General features: G+C 39.8%; 1 protein-coding gene and 1 pseudogene across 2 annotated transcripts in view; one reads left to right on the top strand and one right to left on the bottom strand.

Annotated features, from left to right (window-relative positions):
- The window catches only part of Amph (amphiphysin), a 194,274-nt gene that overhangs the window by 63,401 nt on the left and 107,461 nt on the right, over positions 1 to 23,412 (bottom strand). For both annotated transcript variants that reach the window (XM_036186752.1, XM_036186753.1), the window contains exons 3-5: positions 18,002 to 18,056; positions 9,608 to 9,702; positions 6,379 to 6,474 (exon numbers count right to left, since the gene is read on the bottom strand). In XM_036186752.1, coding sequence (XP_036042645.1) covers positions 6,379 to 6,474; positions 9,608 to 9,702; positions 18,002 to 18,056 — 246 coding nt within the window. The remainder of the gene's footprint in view (positions 1 to 6,378; positions 6,475 to 9,607; positions 9,703 to 18,001; positions 18,057 to 23,412) is intronic.
- LOC118583425 lies at positions 22,206 to 22,795 on the top strand (annotated as a pseudogene).

Here is a 23,412-nt window from a genome sequence, read left to right as displayed (position 1 = left end):
CAAAGAATGAAAATGTCCCCCACATCCCACACATGGGGAGAGACAGCTAAAGCCCCAGGAGGAACTGGTTTCGGGGAAGAGATCTCACACAGTTCTAGCATCTTACACCATAGTTCAATGAACTTATATATACTTCCGTGTTTTGTGTCACAAGGTTTTTACCACTGCCTCAGGAAAGACCGAAGCCTGTCTCCTATTTACAGGGATGGCCAAACTGTACATGAATCCATTTTCTTTTGTCAATTCTGGCTCCCTCATTTGTTCTAAAACACAGCGAAACTGGGCATCAGGTTTGTGAACCTAAGTGCTCAGTAATAGAAGTACAGATCTGAGAAACCTAGAGGGAAAAATACTGACCTGTTGACACCCAGGCTGGTCATGGTCAGACTATTTAAAATCAATAATAATGAAAACATAGGAGGAGGAAAGTAACTGAACATGAGCAAAACACAATAATGTATATGCATGAAAATGAGAGAATGCAACTCACTATTTTGTATGCTAAGATAAAATGTAATTTAAAAACAGTGAAAGTATAATATGACTGTAAAAAACTACAGCAAACTAAACTTTAGAAACCATACAAGTCACAAAATAATAGACTAGATGTAAAGTACTTAAAAATAAGTTATGAAAAAGAAATCTCTCAAGTCAGACTATACTCGGTAAAAATAACTTCCAGAAATGAAGGTGGAGTGGAGGAAAATCAATTTCAGACAAACAAAAAAAAAAGGGGGGGGGGAATTCATAACATAATAGTATATATATCCAGCATAATATTTTTAACATCATAAATGGAACTGCATGATGCAGTGGGTCATATAAAGGGCAAACATCAAGGCAAATATATACAACTGCCTTTATTTTGAAGTGTATGAAAACATCACTACCTATTCAACCCAACAATAATAGCAGCAAAGCAGAAGCAATGTCTTATGGAGCTTATGACACATGCAGAGGGAAATACCAATAAATCATAGCACAAATGGAGAGGACTGGAGTACATCATGAGCCTTGAGGATGATGTGCTAAGTAGTATAAACTGTGTGGAGTTAAGTAGGACCCGATGAAAATGTACATTTATAAATGTGCAATAATCACTAAAATGTTTAGTTAAAGAGGTGGAACCAAAAGGCATGTACGGTAAAATACATGGGATTCTGAGATCCAGACTTAGATTCTGACTTAATTAGCCTGAAAGAAGATTTGGCAGCCATGCATTACATGTCTCTGCAACTGTCTAGTTGTGCCTAGCTGGTCTAAAAAAAAACACCCTTTTTTGGGAAGACATCCAAAAACCTTTGAAATTGGATATACTAACAAGAGGGGAAATGATATCAATAATATATTTATGGTTTTACATAACACAGTAACCACCAAAGAGTCAGTGTGGATATGGTAAGGGTTGTTTCCATTTCACTAATAGAGAATTTGGAGTTGCATGAGATTAACCTGTAACTTGCCTAGAACTATTCACTACATCTGAACCTAACAGGAATTAAACCAGAAATCCAGTCCACCACCACCACCACCCCCAACACCAGGAGTAGGTGAGGCAAGAGAAGCTGCTCTCTCAAACAGGCAGCTGAGTCCCAGGTGTGTGAGCTCAAGGTGAGCAGCTGCTGAAGGCTGCCTTATTCCAATTTGCACCTTCTGAGCTCTCTCCTGCCTGACTTCCTGTCAACCCTGCCCTGTTCCCAGGACTCTGTTAATGCCTCTTAAAATGTCTCCATAGACTCCACTAATTATTCCTGCCACTCAGCACAACTTCTTCACAGCCTGGCCACACTGGTGACAGGTAGGTTCAGAAGGTCATTCAAACTGAGCAGCTTCGGATCTTAATTTTCATTCCAACGATATTTTTCTGATTTTACTACTTCCAAATGGCAATGAAATGCTTCAAGACACATCTAGAGTAGCTTTAAGATAGTCACTGAGCTAGCCCAGGCATGGTAGTGTGAATCCCTTCAACAGGACCAATGGACCTCTTGGGCCAGAAAGGTGACAAAGCTCACCATCTTTTAACAAGCACCTGACTGTTTCCTTCTTAGGAGCAGAAGCTTATATATCATTCTGCATCCCCAGAGCTCCTCCATACAGATGTGCCTCTGCCCCAGGGACATCTTTAATATCTTCCAAATAGCAAATGTTGAGCTATTGAAGATTGGTCTTTGAAAAGAGCAGAAATGCAGTTACTACCATGCTTTGGAATGAGGTGGAAGAGTCCACTGGTAATTTGGTTTTGTTCAAAAATAAGTGAAGTGAATCTTGTGAGACATTGCCCTGTGTAACTGACAAGGCTCTCACAGAGGGTAGCTTACTAGAATGGAAGTGAATATTTTAAGACCTATCACTCACTTGACACATACAGTTTTGTGCTGGAACAACAACTCAGTCTTATTTCCTTTCCTGTATGACATTTTGGGAGTTTGAAGCAATAAATAAAGTAATTAATTAAAGAAAGCTTCATAAGAACAGAGTTACCTCAGATTGACTTTTTCACACAACACAATTCTAATTAGGTACCCAATAGTAAACTTAATTAAATAAGTCAATTTAATAGTAATAAATGTTAAGCGGTAATAAATTTAATTAAAATTTCTCAAAATTCCTCACTGCCCTGAATTTCTGTAATTTAGAAAATAATTTGTTACACTTTTAAAAATTCTCTAACAACCCCAATTTGGAATTCATTTTTGTGCAGTGAAGTCAATGTATACTTAGTCGCTCATGCATGACTGCCAACTTAGAATCTAAACTACATTTTATAATAATTGTTCGCAGCTGTAAGCCTGCCTGGCTTGGTGACATGTGGGTTTTTATTATAATGTTGATTTTAGAGGCTAGCGCTACACAATGGGAACCGTAACACAGAGTGCCCTGCCAGTCACAGCTCAAATGTCAAACACCATCCTCATGAATGGCACTTCACAGTTCTCTGTGATAGGCTCCAGTAAATGTTTGGGAATTTACCTGAGGTTTTCAATGCATAGGGTCTGTTGATTTCAATGGGAGTCGAGGAAGTCAGTTTTGTTCTGTGCTTTGGAACCTTTCCACTTCGTTAATCTTACTCATAGTGCTCCTTTCCATCAATAACTCCTTCATTACATATTCATCAACCCTCATTTTATGACCTTAGGGAGTCTGCTCCTAATTCTAAGTTGCACTCATTGATTATATGTAAAGTTTAAATCCGTTTTCACATGCAGGAAAAAAAAATATAGCTATTGTCCCCACTCCAAACTGTTTCTGTCCTGAGACATCCATGCTATTCCCTTGGTTATTTGTCATGCTACACAGTTTTCCAATCCTCTGCCTTGGCTGATAATTGTGTCCATGTATCTTGAGAATTAAGGCTAAAGGGAGAAGAGACTGATTCAGCCTCTTTACATGACACATGAAAACCTTAACATGCATTTGCCTTCAGCATAGTACGAAGAAGCTCTTAATCTTGCTATTCCCAAACCCCTAGATGTGCTGCAACTGAAGGACCACACTTGGGTGTGAATTCAATGATGAGCCTCAAGAAAGAGGCTCCTTCGGTAACAGTTCCACTGGGTGTTATATCATGTTGATTCCAAATAAGGAAATGAGCAGCCAGTATAATTGATTTTGATTTTGTTTCAACCCTGTAATTCTGTGTATGTTTGCTTCATAATTATATACTTTTAGGAAACATGGGCAATAAAATAACTGCCTCTGGGTAATATTGAACTCGATTTTTTCCTCTGAAATTCAGGTGCCTTTCAGTTGTCTACTTACATAGTGAACCCCAGCCTCACTTAGTGAAGTCACACTACGATAACACAACAGAACCAAAGAAGCTGCAAGCTGATTTAAGTTTCCAGGTAGGAGAATACTGTTTTATTTATCCTGTTCTAACTTTTAGATCCTGATTTTATGGAGATTAAACTATCAAGCAATATAGGTAATATCAGAAGATGAAGGAATAAAACCTGGTTTCTGTTTCTTCCCTGGATATACTGATTCAAACTACAGATCAATTCTTTGCTGGAAAACATAAATTAGTTGAAAGGCTATTACCTATGCAGCAAGTGCAAAGAAAAGCCTTGGTTGAAAGACACTCAACAAGTGTGTGACCACTTGAAGTAGCTCCACTGCCAAGCACAGCCCAGGGTGTGTGGCTGCCATGCCTTCACCCCCAGCTCTTACCTGAGTACAAATTCTCAGAGCTTCTATGTGACAATGGACTTTTGCATAGTATTCCTAGACTGGCCTTGTCTTGAAAAAGTATTGGGATACTAACTACTCAATACACTGAGGAGCCAGGTTGATCTTGGATGACATTTGAATCTTGAACAGAATTGGTCACCATTGCTGTTTCCCTGAGTTCAATGCAAACAAAGCTTCTTAAAAGTACAGACTCCTCCTTCAGAAGGAAAATGTTCAACAAGTGTGCAATGGTCCCACTTTCACAGAGACTGCCTATGGAACTGGCTTTGGTCTCAGCACTGATGGGACCCAACTCTCTTTAGATAATTGGAGATTTCAAAGAGCAGATGGATTGGGTGGTGGATATTGTTCCATTGGAAGCTCACCTCAGCCCCCCTTCTCCCTCTCCAAACCCTACCCCTTTCAGAAAGCCCATCAATTGATGGCTCCTCCCCCAGAGCTGCTCAAGACAAGGCCTACAGGGTATTTAAGCTCCAGTCCATAACCTGCCATGGGATTTCTTTTCCTTCCTTCCTGGGAGATCATCCAGGAGTGAGTGGTCTGGTCTTATTAATTCAGCTTGATTTGGCTTATTGCATCAGTGGACAATCCTATTACTGGGGATTCAAAATACTTACCAGATATGTGCATAAAATGTATTCAGTATTGAAAATGTGAAATTTAATGTGGAATTTCACAGCTTCCAATTCAAATGCCAATTTTTGTACATAAGTACATGAAGTTGCATAGACTTTGGGTCTGGCTAATTGGGGTATGTAGTATTTTTATTTATTTGCAAGGGTTTTTATAATTTTTTTTTTTAAAGAACAGTAAGTGGGCTGTACTACAGAAAGACTGACAGGTTTCTCAAAATCTGACCAGGATGACTATGAGGGTCTGGCCAAGAGGAGACCATCGACATGAGCACATCAGAAATCAAAGACAGACTGGGGATAAGAGACTCTCCAGAACCAAGGATAACATGAAATAGAGCAGGCATATTAGTGTGCAGAGTATACTTCCCTGCATGCCTGAAAGCAATACCACTGAGCTTCTAACCTTTCCCAGATCTCTGGTCACTGCCTTGCCTGGAGGTGCTATATTTCTCAATAAACATTCTGTGTCCCTCATCAAATCCCTTATTCTGAAACATAAGAACCAGTAAATTCCAGTAGCTGCCTTCTAGACTCCAATGTCTGCTGACAGGTGACTAGTCTGTCAAATGTGCAGATACCAGCACCGAAACCCAAAGCAAATGAAAACATAGGGAAGCAATAACTGGTTATTATGTTAACATTGGGAATCTATCATTCAGATTTGTTTAGTTGACACAAAGCCACCCAGAAGAATATGATTGGAGAGATCCAATTAAGTTCTTGCCCAGTACTCCAGGAAGCCACAACTGTTCTTTCCTTTTTGGCCAGTTCTTATTCATACCTGATGGAAGCAGAAAAACTAGTTCTCGACCTGCATTCTATTTTAGTGAAGCTGCTTCATTTCACTGTGCAGACACGACCAGTGCATTTCTTACAGGAAGTTTCCTGATATTTGTTCACAACTATAGAGAAGGTTGGATCACAGTGGATTTGTGCAAGGAAATGCTCCAGAGGTCCACAGGTACTGGTTCATAGCCTCCTCACACTACTAGAAAGTCAACGTGCCCTGACTCCATCTTGAACACAGAAGCAAAAGGGCTAATGCTGCATCCCTGTTGCGCATCCTAAGGCAAATACACCAAAAAGGCAAATACACCTAAAATACAGGAAAAAATGCCCAGATACACTGTCACCACATGTAAAATTAACAGTAAATAGTGAGGTATCAGGTTTCTCTTCACATTTACAGTTAGTTAGGTTTCTCCATTTGCCGTGACCATTTATTCTAATGAAAATCACCCCACAAAGTGTGAATATCATTGGATTTTTTTGTACGTTTGGCTTCTGATCTAAAGGATCTACAGGCTTGAAAAGACTTTAGCAAAGAAAGAAACATTGAAGCGTTCACTAAGAGAGACACTTTGATTTCTGTAGCTGGATTTTATTTCATGATAATAGGAATAGAATAAAAACCTATGCTTGACTAAATGAAAAGTTACAAATGTCTTTCTTTTCAGTTTGAGAACCTTTAATTCTCCTCTGTTGCCCTGGTTTCAAGAACTACATGAGACCATTCAATTATTTCCTTCACACACAGAGAGTGAAATACCTTTATGTCAGGAAATTGGCCCAGGTAGGTGTCCAGTGTCAGCAAGGACCCATCCACTAGTTTTTGATGGAAATCTTCCCACAAAACATCACATTTCTAAAAGAAAAATAGACTGTGACTCAGTAATCTCAGACACATTTCACTAAACTTCTAAAATATCTAAAACCATAAAACTTGAGAAGCAATACTTCCTGAGATATGAGAAGATGCCGTATGAGCTAATTAGGATGCCAATGTTAAGGCAGTCTATTGTAGTTAACAACACAAGCTAAGAGCATGCATGGCTTGTTTAAAATCCATATCTGATTCTGAGTTACTAAAGAGTGGGGATACTTTAACAGGTCCCCAGGTCCCAGTGGACGGACAGTGGAGCTAAAAGATTGAGAAGAACTCCTGTGAGACAGTGAATTTGTCTGCACCATCAATCAAACTAGAGCCAGCCAAGACAGAAACAAACAACGAACGAAAAAATCTGCATTATTGGGATACTTTTACCAGTTATGAGGTTTCCAGCAGATTGGAAAAAAAAGAAAAAGAAAAAGAAAAAAGATGTCTGGTATTTGTCAACCTAACATGCCATGTCTGGGTTATCACTTCTAAATTTATGTGAGTAGTAAATCTTTTCTCTTTAAACTTTCTTTTTATTTATTCTTTGCGTCTTTCACATCATGCATCTCAATCCCATTCATTTTCTTGTCCCTTTGTATCTGCCCTCTGTCCTTGCAAACCCCCCCCCAATATAATAAAATTTAAGAGAAAAAAGAAAGAAAGAAAGAAAGAAAGAAAGAAAGAAAGAAAGAAAGAAAGAAAGAAAGAAAAAGAAAGAAAGACAAATTTCATCATGGAAGCTGCAGTGTGACACAGTGAGCCATGCAATAAACCCTTTTGTCCATACATCTTTACTTCCAAGTGTTCATTGCAAAGTGTCACTGGTCTGGTTCAATATTTCTAGTGTCTGCTACACTATCAATGCCAGGCCCTCACTGGGACGCCTCTTGGATATCCTGTTCTTGCCCTGTGTCATGGAGATCCTGCAGCTTTGCGTCTACAGAACCAGACTGACCCCTTCATATGCAACCTCAGATCACAGAAGGAATGGATGTTGGGGTGGAACAACTCATAACCCTGGTTCTGAGCCTGGGTAGTTGCATGGTTGGTCAGTCCACCAGCTCTCCCCTGCCCTCACCACCAGCGTTGTCCTGGCTGTTCACCCCTTGCAACAATACGCAAAGGACAGGGCTAGTTCTGCTTTCACACCCTCAGGGTTGGCTCTCACACACCTGGACCATCAGGGCCAGCTTTTCTGTGTTGCCCAGGCAAGGCACAGGGCCTCTTTCCTGAGTGCTGCAACTGGTAAGGGTGCGGGTCCACCACAGGTGGCAGAGGTAGGGGAGGAAGGTACATTTCCCTCACCATCAATGAGTGGTAATTCTTGATTCTTGTTGAAAAACAAATTTAAAGTTGGATATAATGCTTTATATCTATAATCCCTGAACTTGGGAAATAGAGGTCAGAAGATCAAGGCTAGCCTCAGCTATACACTAAGTTTGAATCCAGTTTCGGCTACATGAGATCATTTCCAAAACAAACAAATGAAGCTTGATTTGCATTTTGTTTCCTTTTATAGCACATCAAAAACTAATCCTAGTTATTATAATGCCTGACTGAAGAATCTTGTGCAAATAAAGTAATGTAAATCCACTGAATGAAAAGGGCTCACCATTGGTGGTGAGTAGATGCTATGAACATGTAATGATCAATTGCTCTGTTATCCAAAGGATGATGTTTGCACTTGGAACTGAGGGTCCAAATATCCTGGAATCCACAGGGACCCCTGTAGTATTGCAGCCATTTCATTAAAGAATCAGTGTCAATACTAGCATTGCCACAGACAAAATGGAATCATGTACTATTTGAAGGATAAGAATTCACTTTTCCATTATTCTTTGAATTTTCCCTGTTCATGATGAGTTTTGAGAATATATTATTAGTCAGAAATGTACAAAGTGAGATAAGCATTTAACAACATGCTGTTGAAATATGGTGTTTTTATACTGAAAAATGTAAGATGATAAAAAACACTTTATAATTGCATTAGAAAATGGTGTGTGGGAACAGTTTTGCCAAATTCACATCCTGAAAGATTTTAGAAGATGGGGTTTATCTAACAACAGTGTTTCTCATGGATAGATGCACTCTTGTTTCAGTTCTAATGAGATCACAAAGGCCAACATTATGGTGTCAGCCCTGTCAGGCAGTAGTCGGAGCCTCTCTGTGAACCCCTTTCCCAAGGCTGTAAAGATGCGCAGCTCATAGAATTAATTGTCCCCTGGGCTTTGGCTGTGTCATCTAACTCAGATCTCCTGTCCCTGGAGGAGCTGTATTGACTCACCGGAAGTGACGATAAGACAAGCAATTGCTTTTTGTTTCAATAGAGAACTTGTGGGGAAGACAGTAGTCTGTCTTCAGTGACCACAACATCAGTGACCACAACATCAGTGACCACAACATCAGTGACCACAACAGGCTCTGAACACTGACTAGGGTTCCTGAACACAAAGACTTCCAATGTGTTTTCAGTTAGTATAATTATTATTCCCATCTTGCACATGGAAATGAATCCCATGAAGATAAAGGAACTACCTGAGGTCCCACAACCATTCTGGCTGTCTGTTCCACTTTCCACAGAGTAGTGACACCCATTTGCTCACTTCCTGCAGGCCAGGTAACCCAGAGCTCTAGTCTTCAGGTATGAGGGTATTTCTAAGTCCCAAAATGCCATGATGTTCAGTTGATCTTAGTGAATGGGACTAACTGGCTATGGAGGATGGGCTGTCGTCTGGGCTTTCACTTCTGCATTCCAAGAGGGTTGGTTAAAAGGGAGACAGGAATGAAAGGGTGAATTACTGTATAAAAACCACACCTATGAAAAGGTTACCCCCCAAAAAATATCTGTTACAGCCTATGTTGTGTAACAGAAAAGAGCTATTGTTAATTTGAAGAAAAGCAATCTTTAACCCAAACCTTCTCAAAGGTCTTGGAAATGTTTTTGGAATCAACTTCCCCTCACACTACAAGTGGGAGATGACTTAGGCAGTAGAACTCCAGGCTGCTTTCTGAGTATCTTGCTTTGTGATTAATGCCCTGAAGTGGGAAAGGGAGGTGGGATGAGCAGGAAGCCTTCTGGAAACCACTCTAGGACTCCCGTGAGCTGCCACCCAGCTCTTACCTCACCAACCATCTTCACATCTTCCCGTCCATACCAATCTGGCTCGTAGACTTCATGAAGTGACTCAGTGAGCTTCATTGAGGCCTCCTGCATGCCTGGCGTTGGAGAGAAACAGTTCCTGTTACACGGAATGGGGAAGGCCCCGCTCTCTTCTCCCCTGCTTTGATAACTGACACAGAGACAATGGTGAAGGCACACTTCCTCTGCTTGAGAGTCTCTGATTCTCATAGTCTTTCTCACAGGACACATTTTCAGTTACTTATACCACGGTAGCAAAACACTGGGTCTCAGAAGGAGTCAACACTGTCCTGTTCTAAGAACTGCAACAACAACGTGCTGTAGTCACTTATTAAATGGAATCTAACAACAACTATCTAGAACACTGAAATAATAGACAAAGCTACAAAATTCTAAAAGCAAAATTAAGCCTGAGTCACTGTATAAAAATTACCTTCAAAGCAAGCAGAAACAGCACAATAGGACTTTAAGATGTATCAGTTGAAAGTGGTTACTTGATTTAAAAAGTAAAATTCTTGAAAGTGGCTACAATTCAAGTGGTACTTAGGTTTAAAAAAGACAAGTAAAAATGTGTTTTCTCAATAGCTCTCAAAATTATGAATATAGTTTTGAATAAAACCTTTCAGAAAGCTTTGACTTCATGAGCCTTTAGGTTTAAATTTTCTTTACATATCAGTAGGTTACAAACATGCACTTATTGATAATAGTAACAATGTGGAGTGTCTATGAGCAGTGAGGGTATAGAGCATCTCCAGAGCTTTGCACCCCCTTACTTCCTCCTGACAGGGCCAGACCCAGCAAAGCACGGAGGATACGGTGCAAATGCTGGGTCCATGTGGAGGTAGCTCATGAATGACCAGAATAATAGGCAAACAATTGCTGGAAGACCCCCACCTGGCCAAGTTGGTGTCTAAGCTTTTGTCACTAAGGGGTTAACAAAGGAAAGCAGGGAAAACTTAATGTAGTGAAGCAAAAATTGAAACCATTTGTAAATTGAAAATAGCCACATGATTGCTAGATAGATGGTAATCAGTTCTGGGTTCACCAAGAAGTATAAAAGGACAAAATAGAAGAAGTCTGAGATGACAGTGTGTATCCCAGAAAAGTGTGTGAAAGCCAGCACACAATTTGACATGTAAGCCTATGTTTTCTCTATGTCCCTGACAATTATCCATAGGTAATGGTCCTCATACCCTTGAGGTTGGGTGTGCCTCAAGCCATATGAGGTGAGAAAGCCTGTAAAGAAGAGCGCACTACTGAGCGTAGCTGAAGATCTCCTTGACAATGGGGTGCGAAGCCCATGTGGCTGAAGAGACTTGCATGAACATGCTGGACTGAGGGCAGGGAGAGTCAGTGAGGACTGAATCCTCCGTGGAAGCAGGTGAACCACAGTCATACAAGCACAGACAAGGCAGAGGTGACATCCGAACCTGTGCCTGCCCCTACATTCAAGCAAGTGAAGACATATTCAGCCATGATAAAGTCACCACTGAGGTGACAACATACATGCAAACTTGCACAGGAAACATGCTCCTCCATTTCATGACAAACACTGATTACTGGTTGTTGTACTTCTATAATCCAAATAACAAAGGCTTCTGGGATTTTCTTTAAGTCTTTGTCTGCATCTGAAGAAATTTATAAATAGCTATGGAAACAGGTTCTGGATCAGCTGGGGATGGCACTGCCAGCCAAATGACCTTTGTGGTATAAAATGAAACTGACCTCAAGCAAAACAAAGTTTTATAAAGTTTTACTCCTCTATTCTAAAAGTACAATGTTACAGTAATGTTTCTATTAGACCAAAGTGACTGTCCATTAGTGTGAGCATACACAGGGAATTTGGAAGATACCATTTTAACATAGAAATGGGTTCCAAGAAGTTGACTCCATAGGAAGCAGGATGACTGTAGTTGCAATTTTCTTTGGTCCACAACCAGCTTCCCAAATAAAGACAACACAGAGACATTATTAATTATGAATGCACAGCCTTAGTTTAGACTTGTCCCGCTAGCTCTTTTAACTTATTTGGCCTGTTTCTATTCATCTACATTTTACCTTGAGCCTTTTACCTTTCTTTCGTTCTGTATGTCCTACTTCCTGCTTCCTCTGTGTCTGACTGGCTGGCCCCTGGCATCTCCCTGTCCTCTCCTTTTCTTTCTTCTTTCTGGAGCCTAAATCCCTTCTCTTACTTACTCTCCCTGCCCAGGAGTTCTGTACACTTCCTCCCTCGATATTGGCCATTCAACTTTTTATTAGATCAATCAAGGGCCTTAGACAAGGTAAAACAGCAACACATCTTTATATAATTAAACACATGCCACACATCTTTGCATAGTTAAACAAATATTCCTCAATAATGGACTGAGACCCTAGTAAACAAGGGCGAGCCTTCCTTTTGAGGGGCACAAAGACTTTCAGGGATTTTAACAGCTGAGGGTTTTTCCATTTGAATTCATCTCCCAAAGTTTATGTTTTAGAAATTTAGTGCCCAGTACAGCAGTGTTGGGAGGTGTGGACTTTAAGCAGGTATTGTCAGGAGGTTCTGTGCTCAAGAATGGGTTGATACAAGTAGGCTCATTATCAAGAGGGTGGGGACTTGTAAAGGATGAGCTTGTCATTTCTCTCTCCCTTGCCCAGGGAATGCTTCTGCAGTGGTGTGGTGTGGCAGAGAAACTTTCCAGAGGTGGAAATTTGATCTTGAACTTCTCCGACTCCAGATGAACCATTCAGTTTCTATTTGTTGGTGCACACCTTTAATCCCAGCACTCAGGAGGCAGAGCCAGGTGGATCTCTGTGAGTTCAAGGCCAGCCTGGTCTACAGAGTGAGTTCCAGGAAAGGCACAAAGCTACACAGAGAAACCCTGTCTCAAAAAACCAAAAAATAAAAAATAAAATAAATGACCCAATAGCATGAAACGAAACTAAACCAAAGAACTCACTCTGATGGCAGAATATGATACAAGAAAAAGAACAAACAGCAAAAATCTAGTTTCTTTACATGTAATTTGTTAACCTCAGAGCAGAGTTCATGCTGGAAGCTACTACTGGCAGTTAATATCTAATACATGATATTTTATAAGATTAGTAATGGACAAGTTTTTCTAGCAACTGCAGACCACCACATATAGGGAAAATATTCAGTTCCTATTATATAGGAGCCTCTAATTCAAAATTTTGGGCCTTCTCCAAGGTATTTAATAAGATAGATTTCCATTTGATGACAGCTTCATGACCTTGTTTTTATCCTCTAAGACTAGAGGTAGAGCTCATGCCTTTAATCTCAGCACTCAGGAGGTAGAGCCAGGTGGACAGGTGGATCTCTGTGAGTTCGAGGACATCCTGGTCTACACAGTGAGATCCAGGACAGGCACCAAAAGTACACAGATGAACACTGTCTAAAAAAAAAAAAAAAAGACTAGCGGTAGAGATTGCACTCAGTAATTACTCTTCACTCTTCGCTTGCATAGCCTCAGGGTATATATTTTAGTTAAAAATAATACAGCCAGCCACTCAAACAAGCCTGTAAAATATGGTCAATGGAGTCACACTATGTGGGGTGACAGTGCTCTCTGAAAGAACCACAGATCACCTAATAGAAACCTTAATTCCAGGCAAAGAAACCTCCCTTCTTATTGTTGGTCAGGGGTATTCAAGACTCTCAAAACAATGTAGGCTGCTGCCATTATCCTTGGTTGCCTCCCGGAACTTGAAGGTAAAATCCTATTTCTGAAGATACACTACACATATCAGACATGAGACTTGGAGAAATAGAGCTGGAACTAACCTGGAAGCCTCCTCCCTGAGGATTAGCTCTTGTAGTATTAGAAATGCCATGTCAAGGCAGAAAAGAAACCAATAGTCTCCCCAAAGGGAAAGCCTACAACCACAGCAATGATAAGCCTGAGAAGACTGTCCCAAGGGTATGATAGTAGCACTTTCATCTGAGGGGTTACCAACTGCTATCTAGTTGGACTCAAGGCTGTTCAACTGGAGGGAATTCATGCTTGGTACTGTAAACCTAGCAAACTACTGCTGGTTGGAGGAGTAATGGACTCTAGAGGATAGATTACCTACTATTGCCCATTTTCTAAATCAGTATAGTTTCTAACTATATTCTAAAGACGTAGCCTTAAAACCACGATGAAGTGTAGCTTCCCCCCCTCCTTTTTAAATTTATTATATTTGTGTTTTAATTTTACACATCAGCCATGAGTTCCCCTGTCCTCCCCCTCCCGCACCTGCCCCCACCTTTCTCCCAGCCCCTCCCCTCCATTCCCATCTCCTCCAGGGCCAAGACTCCCCTGGGGATTCAATTCAACCTGGTGGATTCAGTACAGGCAGGTCCAGTCCTGAGGCTTCCAGGCTGAGCAAAGTGTCCCTGTGTAAGCCCAAGGTTCCAAACAGCCAGCTCATGCACTAAGGACAGGTCCAGGTCCCACAGCTTGTGTGCCTCCCAAACAGTTCATCGAAGAAGCTAATTTCAGACAGTAGCCAGAGCTCTACAGATGGCCAAAATGCAGAGAATAAATAGCTACAGTGAAACGAACTCCAATTGGCATATCTACAACACAACTTCTATGCCTAAGGTTTGGTGAACATCACAGGAGAGAGGCAGAAAGATTATATAAGTCAGAGTCAGGGCTCTAGTTTCGAGACAGTGCCTGTGAAGACAGCCAGTGGCTCAATGCTTCTCCTAAAATTGCTGCAGCTCCCAGGATTCCCTGGGCTGATCTCATTCCTTTGTGTTGCTGCTAAGATCTCATGTGCATTGCAGTACTATCAATTATCCAATACATTCTATGAAAACAGACATTGGCCTCTAGTGAAATGTCTTCACAAAGCCAATTATGACCGAATTAATGCATGTCTACTCCTTGTGCATAAGTGTGTTTCCCAAACCAAAATGTATTCCAGGGAACATGACTTATTCTTCATGACACTGAAAAGAAAAGCTGTCTGGGGTATACTACTTACCCCACAGCAGCTCTGCAGAACACTTTTTGATGAACTTTACGAATCTACAGGACTAAACTCTTGAGCATCAGTTTCACTGATTTTTACCCATAGGTAGCTCCAAGAAGCACTCTGAGAAGCTCACTAGGCATTTGCATAAACATTTATCCTAACCTTCTTTGGCCAAAGTAATTTCAACTCAGAACACTCTTTGTGTAATATAACTAGCTAATACCAACCAATCAGCAGAAACCAAGGAGGAGCAAGCTCCTCTTATCCCTTCTCCTTCAGAGAGATGTGGTCACCAGAAGCAGCAGGCAGGTGCTGCTTTCCTGCACCAGCCAGTGTCTCACTGGAACTAATGCCTCATCAAGAGGCCTTCCTTCCTAGGTCATATTAAAGAAAAGAATTATGCCAGTCTTTCCTACAGCATTCTCTATACTAATGAGGTAAAAGAGACCAACTACACAGAACTATATAGAACAGTGGCTCTCAACATATATATGGTTTATGACCCCTATGGGGTCAAAAGATTCTTTCATGAGGGTCACCTAAGAACATCAGAAACACAGATATTTACATTAAAATTCATAATAGTAGCAAAATTACAGCTATAAAGTAGTGATGAAAAAAGTTTTATGGTTGGGAGTCACCACGACATAAGGAACTGTTTTAAAAGGTTGCAGCATTAGGGAGCTTGAGAACCACTGATTCATTCAACAGATACATCCACACAAAAATGTTAGTTCACATAGAGAAAAGATCCAATCTTGGAATAACATGACTTTCTGTGTTCATATCTTAAGTTGACCATGATAATAAATATCTAGAGAAATTTATATTTTCTGATGGAATTGTTGCAAACAGTACTTGAAGTTAATTTCGAAGCACTTTTTGATGAGCTTTATGAATCTACAGGACTAAACACTTGACCTTACATGTTGGACAATGTAAAATAGAGTTAGTGGCACTTATCAAATATCTGTTTGGAAGACTATAAACAAGTAAGATGCCTAAGGTGCACAGCACAGAGCACAGCACACAGAAAGTGCTCTTGAAGAAATGAGTACAAGGGCCAGAGACATGAGTCATCGGGGAAAGACTCTGGCCACCAACCTAATGGCCTTAGGTTGATCCCTGGAACCCACATGGTGGAAGGAGAGAACCAACTCCACCAAGGTTTTCTCTGATTTATACACACACACAAACACACACACACACACACACACACACACACACACACACACACAAGTGTAAGTTTTGCATAGATGAGCTAAAAAATCAGTGAAACTGATGCTTAGCATTAGTCATGGAGTTCAACAGCCCTGTCAGAAAGCAGATAAAACCAAAGGTTTAGAGACCATAAAACCAAACAGGGTACCGTGTAGGTTGTCTACAAAGCATGGTTCTGAGACTAGTTAAACTCAAGTGTTTCATTTATGTCATTGACAAAATACACACAGGACTGGGTAGATGGCTTGATAGCTAAGAACACATACTGCTGTGCAGAGGTCCTAAGCTTGGTTCCCTGGACCCAGCACCCACTTTGGTTGGCTTACAACCATGGGTATGTAACTCTAGTTCCAAAAGCCTGTGATGCCTCTGGCCTCCTAGAGCACCCACATGCATGCACACACCCCCACACAGATATGCAGGCAAACACATAATTAAAAATAACAGATGAAGAAAATCTTCTAAAAATACAAACAGTAGAAGTATCTGCCTCACAAAGTTTTCATGAAGATCAAAAGTGTGTGCCTGACAAGTACAAAGCTTACACACATTTCAATGTAAAAATAAATGTTATTGATCATTATCATTATAATTAGCTCTTCATGATTAACATTCTCAGTACTTCATTATTTATCAATAGCTTTATAATCAGTTTTACACACTCACTCTAAATTGTGAGAATACTTTTGTAGAAGTGAAATGCCGTGTCAAAAGGTATATGTGGAAAAACTCAAAGAACACTCATTTAAAAGCCTCTGCCAAATTGCTTCCCAGGAAAGCAATCTTAACTGAAAAACATCTTGTGTCCTTGACTATCCAGAGGTTCAGGGATGGCATCTTCTGTGTTATTCTCTTAACCATTCCTTGGTGAGTCCAGAGGACAAGCATTTTTCATGTCACATCCCTCAGAAGTTCTTTGTTTCTTTTTGGTTTGGCAGTGCTGGGGACTGAACCTAGGGTTTTGCCTTAACTAGGAAAGTGAGGGTTCCACCATCAAACTATGTCACCTGCCCTTAACTTCCTTTACATGTTTATTTTGACACAGTTTCACTAAGTTGCTCAGGGTAGCTTTGAACTTATGATCTTCCTGCCTCAGCTTCCCCTGTTTAATTCTTCTCTAGCTAATTTTCTCTTCTAACATTTTGTTCATTTTCAAACATAAACTATTCTCCATTTAGTTTACTAAGTGCTTTATATCTTAGTTCAAATGCATTGAATAAATTGTCAAAATTAGGATAATTTTAAACACATGTTTACATGGTAAAATCTCTTGTTCTTGGTTTATATCTTTTGGGTATCTTATAAAAACACTGTTCACCCAAAATGGTAAAGTTTAGTCTAATACTAAAACTTTTACACATGCATGTTTAAATCTTTATCTGAATTTGGAAGTAATGAAGTGAAACTGGGCCTTCCATGTTTTTCTCAGTGTATGGAAAGTTTTCCCAAGACTACTTGTAAAATCCTTCATCTGCTCTCCACTCATCCTGAGGTCCTGCTTTATGGAGTATCAAATCTGTGGGTACTCTTGGCTCTGACTCCGAGAAAAAGGCCTGGTGATGAATGGATAGCAGCCTGGCTGCACACACCTCACCATCCCTCTCCCACTAGCCTCCCAGATTTCATGACCAAGGTCAAAAACCAATGCAAAAGCCTCTCTGTTCCCTATATTGTATACCCGCAAGACTTTGTAAACAGTTGGGTTTTTCTTTTCTTTTCTTTTCTTTTCTTTTCTTTTCTTTTTTTTTGCAAGTCACAGGCATGTGTTCCTTGGTTACCCATCCCCCTTCTCCTGCAACTCCTTGTTCCTTATAGTGAGAGGGCTTAAGTGAGTCTATGAGTATTGTACCTTGGGACTTCACTCCCCCGAAGGGAAGCCTGCTGCACCTCTGCTTCAGTGAAGTCTCCCATTCACTCTGTCTAACAAGTCTTCCTAGAAACCCCTGGCATGTGGGTGGCACTTATTTTTAGTTTGCAGCAGAAGGGCAGATGTATATTTGTCCTTGTATATTCTGATTATCATTTCAATGGAAATTGGAAGTGGGTGGAATGAAACACCTGTGTTCAAGTATGCTGCTTGCCAGAAAGCCAAGTAGTGCTCTCATTAACACTCACTCCCATCTCTTACAAATTCCAAGAACAACCTGTGCTTAGAAACAGTCAGTAAACAACACACATACACATTACCTTTGATTGCTGCTAAATATCCTCGGAGTTCTCGCTGAAGTCTGGTACCTTCTGCCTGAAAAACACACAAGTACAGAGATGCTAAACATCTTGTCTATATTTTGCATGCAAATATGAAGAAGTGAAAAGATTCAGTTATCATTGCCAGAACTTGTTACTGAAAAAAAAAAATATATGTAAGCACACTCTGAACAAGATGATATGCCCATTATTCTCAATATTTATACAGGTATTATTCAGAGTTAAAAAAAAAGATAAAAATGATTTTGCTAAGAGTAAAAAATAGGGCCCAGCAGACAGACCCCTATGTACTTAAGAATCATCAGTAGAAGACTACTATACACTCTCTGCTTCTTTTAATTTTGACCCCTGGGAATATCAATATAACTTTTATCACTTCTGTTCAGAATAGTAGCTGGCTGTTGTAAGTTAGTCTAGTGTCCTGTGAAAAGTTAAGTGCTGATGATAGATTTGGGATATTTTATTATTGCTAATTTATCATAATTCTTTTAATAAGAGCAGTACTTCCAGCTTTAATAACATCAGAATTGGCTATAGGATTTCTCTTGGGCCATGGAATGTGAGAGGAAGTGCCATGCACTACTAAACTGGAAGTCATCATACAGCCTTGACCTGTCTTTCCTTTGCCTTATGTCCCACAGTGTTCCAGATGGAGGCTGCCTGTTTGTCCTGGGTCCCAGGGTGACAGAAACATATAATACAGCTCATTTTTTTTGCATTTCCAAAAGTAAGAACCATTTCTGTAGAAAGCCATGGAGATAGTGTGACCTCAGTGGAATGTAGGCCAAACGGCCCAATTAAATGAGTCGGTGAACACTGAGAATGCTGACCAGTAGTGAAGGCAAAAATACAACAAAAGATCCAATGGAGTTTCTGAGTGGATAAGCATTATTGGAATTTGCAGTAACATTCAGAAAAGAAAACAAACTGGAAATGTTAAGGACAAAGCGGATGGTTAGAAGATAATAGAAACTTGAACAATGGAAAGAGATGGGATGTGCTGAGAGAGAAATCAGGTTTCACATCAGAGATTAGGAGATTTAGAGGGAATCAAATCTGAATTGAGACATTTGATTTTCCTGGACTGATTTGAAGCCAAAGCAGTGTGAAGCTGAAAGTTCTAAAAGGTACAGTTTAGGATGATTTGGTTTCCTCAATGTCACACTTCTCAAACCAGGTAAGTGGAGAATCTGGGCTGCATCAGTGGCTTCTCTAGGGCACATATGGAAGAATGGCACACACAACTTTAGGCCAGAACCTCACAGACATCTCAGGCTTTCAGATGCTAGCTCTGCTGTTCGTGGTTCTACTTTGGAACAGCCCAGGATCACAGGAATGAGGGAAGCCTCACTTCACATTAAGAAAATGCTTTACTCTCAGCATCTCATGCAAACAGCATGCAGAGCCCACTGTAAAAATGGTGGCCATGAGTCACCAGGATTGTTCAGAGTCTCTGGAAATAGCAAAAGAGTAGCAGGAAAGAGCATTCATCTCCCAAACACTCATGAAAAAGAGTGTGTCAGATGAGTCCACAATTAAGCCATTGCCTGTTCTTTCAAAACAAGAAAAAAAATAAATTATTCATGCTCCTCTCCATACACTGGATTCATCTTGCCAACAGTAAACAATAGTGTTATTTTTTAATGAAATGAGATTCTCAGAAGAGATTCTTTTTTAATGTAACAGTGAGGAAAAGTTCAGGATGTACAACACTAGCTTAAATAGATGAGTTTAATTTAAGCAGAAAACCGTGGTTAATTTAAATTACTTTCTTCTTTATCCATTATTAACATGTTTAATTTTCCCCATAAGGTCATGTAAATCTTTCAATAACAACCACATGGAGCTCCATCTAAAATTCTGCTGGATAAAAGGTTTTGCAGAAAAATTCTTCATCTACCACATGCTATGGGGTAGGTTCTTCTGCATGTTGAAATTTCCCTACATTGTTACTGTAGGTGAACCATAGATAATTATAATTAATAGATTCTCATCCATATGTATCCATCCTCATTTTATATTCATCTCTAATATATGTCAAGATACCTGTAGGTGTGTGGTCTAGCAGAATTATTTAATGTTTTTAAGACTTGGCTGTTAGCGGCTTCTAAATGGAAAAGCATAGAGTCATAGCCCCTCTCCTGTGATCCTGTTCTGTAACAGTCCAGCTGGTAGCTGTCCTTGTCCACTCCCCTTGTCTGCTACTGTTTTCCTTTAACACAGTGACACCTTTGCAGCACTCACATGCTGCTCTTCTGGAAAATGCTTTCCCTTGGTTTGTTTCCAATGACCCTGTTTCTGGTGTTTGTTTTCTCCATTCATTTCTAATGATTCCCTCACTTTCTCCAATGCCCCCACCACTTCTGCACAGAGCCCAGATCTCAACACAAGTTCTCTTTGATTTACGTTGAAAAACTTTTATCCCACCGCTCAGAATCTGAAGCCATTCTAAATTCCTCTGAGGACTACCATTTCAATAACTCAACTATGAATTTTGTATTTATTCTCTGTATGTAGAAACTACATTTAAATCCCCACGTCTGTGGTACTACATGCCTATACTTTTCTCAACTTTTTTTTTGTGTAATTCTCCACCAAATGTTATTAAGGTTTTTTTTTTTTTCTCACAGTCTCTTTAGGGCTCATGGCAACAGTGGAGCAAAGGAATATATTAAAATTAAGTCATCTGAATTCTTGGGAATGCTCTTCTTTGGACAAGACTCAAGAAAGATTTGCCACCTACAAAGTTCCTTGTTCTGCCAAACATATTTGTATTGCAACATAGCTCCAATATTGGTCAGAAATTTTGTTGTTGTTGTTGCTTTCAATTGAATCATTTTTAGTTTGTTAAGAACTGCCTGATATTTCTCAAGCTCAGCTGCACCTCCCCAGATTGCACGTTCCCACACACAGTCTATGGGAGTTATACCCCTTTTTCTTCCATATTTAAGTTTTCTCACTCATTCTCCCTATGGAGTTTCATACTCTTCCAGCACAGGGAAGAAGAAGGCACCCTCTCAAGTTGCCTATTTCTCAGAAAATAGAAAATCTCCTAGACAACATGCAAAGATTTCATCATGGGGGTTTCAATAATTAGCAGGCACACATGAAGTACATATGGATTAAAAGAACTCTGCACAGGTCTGAGAATCTATGCCCAATCCTTTCTCCTGTGCACAGGTCTCATCAACACACCCCCTAAGGGTCAGATTTAAGTGAGAAATCAAATTAACAGAGAAACACTGCACCAAACACATCAGTAATGACTATTTCAAATACCTTTGTTAGTACAAGGAAGTCACATTTCGTGCTTAATTCAATGTGTTTCAAGTTGCTTTTCACCATGTTGGCCCAGAGTAACAAAAGTTCATTAATTATTTGCCTATCTGTCAGGGAGTGCAGCCTTGTGTGGAGTGAGTGGTACCCAGACAACCAAGGCTTCAAAACAACTCCATTCGCAAGAGTCTTCAGAACCTTGGACAGCTGCCACCGTCCAGGAAGTACCTAACAAGCAAGGAAAAATGCCACTGAATTAAATGTCCTTCTATACTCTGGTAGTGACAGGCAGGCTTTCTATGAAGTGAGAGGATGATAGGAGTGTCCATGACCTTTGTCAGACTTCTAGGTCTTTGACTTCAGAACCAGGTCTCCATTAAGGTATGATACATAGCATTTGTAAAGTAACACTGAAGAAGTAAAAATACATGAAGGATTAACCATAGTAAATACTTATATCCCAAGCAAGAGTCAATAAAGAACAATTTTACTAGCTGATTTTTATTTCAGTTATTTCTTTTCATAAAAAGAAGTCATGTTTTAGGTATTAATTGATAAGATTACGAACAAAAATGCAAAGAATTAATAGTTCCTTAGGGTGCCAGTTAGTCCTAGATCATTTTAGGAACTATTTTTACATACCACCTTGTGCATGATACCCTGGTCAGGGGATGTGAATCATTTATCCCTTACTGACCTTAGAAAACTAGCCCAACAGATGTTATTAATAAGGGTATGCAGATCTGAAAATTACCTTAAGGTGACAGGGGTTTAATATCTATTTAAAAATACTAACTGTTGAATTGTCTCAGTAAATGTGGCAAGTGTAATAACTGATTTACCTTTTCAGGTAACTTTTGCTACAAAAACACCTCTTTCTAAGCAGATACTCCATAAGAACAAGACTATGTTCCACTGGAACACCAAGATTGTGAAGTCCAAGACCAAGAAGCTGGATGAGCATGAGTTGGGTATCTCTCAGGCCCTGTGTAAGATAAAGATGAACTCAGATCTCAAATTGCATCTGTGAGAAATCAACCTTACCTTGGCTGAGGAAAATGAAGTTGGTGGTGGTTGGAAAAGTTATCATAATGTTTGTACCAATTCTTAGGCAGAAATCATTCCAGAAAGTTCAAGTATAGCTAGTGTGTGATCTGGGGGAAAATGTTAATTGGGAAGCATGTAGCCTTCATTGTACAGAGGAGGATTCTGCCTAAGCCAGCTCAAGAAAGCCATGCAGAAAGGAAACCAAAGCCCCCTGAAGCATCCCCTGGACTGCAGTGCTTGATGCCATCCTTGAGGACTTGGTTCATGCAAGCAAAATTGTGGGTGGGAGTATCCAAGTGAAACTAGAGGGCAGCTGCCTTGAAAGGCTCATGGAAAAAAAGACAGAATGCCTAAAACACTGTGGAGCGCAAGGTTGAAACAGTTTGTGGCATGTACAAGAAGCTCATTAGCAAGTGTGTTAATTTTGAATTCCCAGAATTTCAGTTGTGAAGAAATGACTAAATAAAATGTCATTCATAGTAATATATGTATATATAACATATATGTACATATATAATATATTACATATATTTATATTGCACATATAGAAAATAGTTTCCATTAAGCCACCTCTCTAATTAAGAAGCTGTGAACTGACACTTAGAAAAAGGCCTTTGTATGAAGCCCACAGTAATAACAAATACATGAAACTTGAACCTGAGAAGACAGAACTTCACAATGTGATTTCAGAAAATTAAACCCTACCATCTCATCCATGAGGATAGGCCTACATGAATTCTCATCATTAACCTTATTATTCTTGCCCTTTGCTGACATTTCTCTCTTGGTTAAAAGTCATACATCACAATTAGAATTGGCTAAGATTTTAAGAGTTCAGGAAAGTTAACTCAATCATAAAAGCAATGTTAATAAGTGCTTATCCTTTTTTAGATTTAAATGGAATTACATTATCAAGGAATTGAGACTTAATGAGGCCTTAATCAGTACCGTGACTGTTAGGAAGTTAACGAGTAATGATATATGAATTCATGTGTGATCAAATACTCTAGGCTACTGAATACAAGCATCCAAAGGGAGCTAGGACAAGTTTGAGTGCTGCTAAATTA

The sequence above is a fragment of the Onychomys torridus genome, chromosome 5 (genome assembly GCF_903995425.1).
Source record: "Onychomys torridus chromosome 5, mOncTor1.1, whole genome shotgun sequence".
NCBI classification, from domain to species: Eukaryota; Metazoa; Chordata; class Mammalia; order Rodentia; family Cricetidae; genus Onychomys; species Onychomys torridus.
Note: the sequence above shows the minus strand (reverse complement) of the source record. Positions and strands in the feature narration are given on the sequence as shown.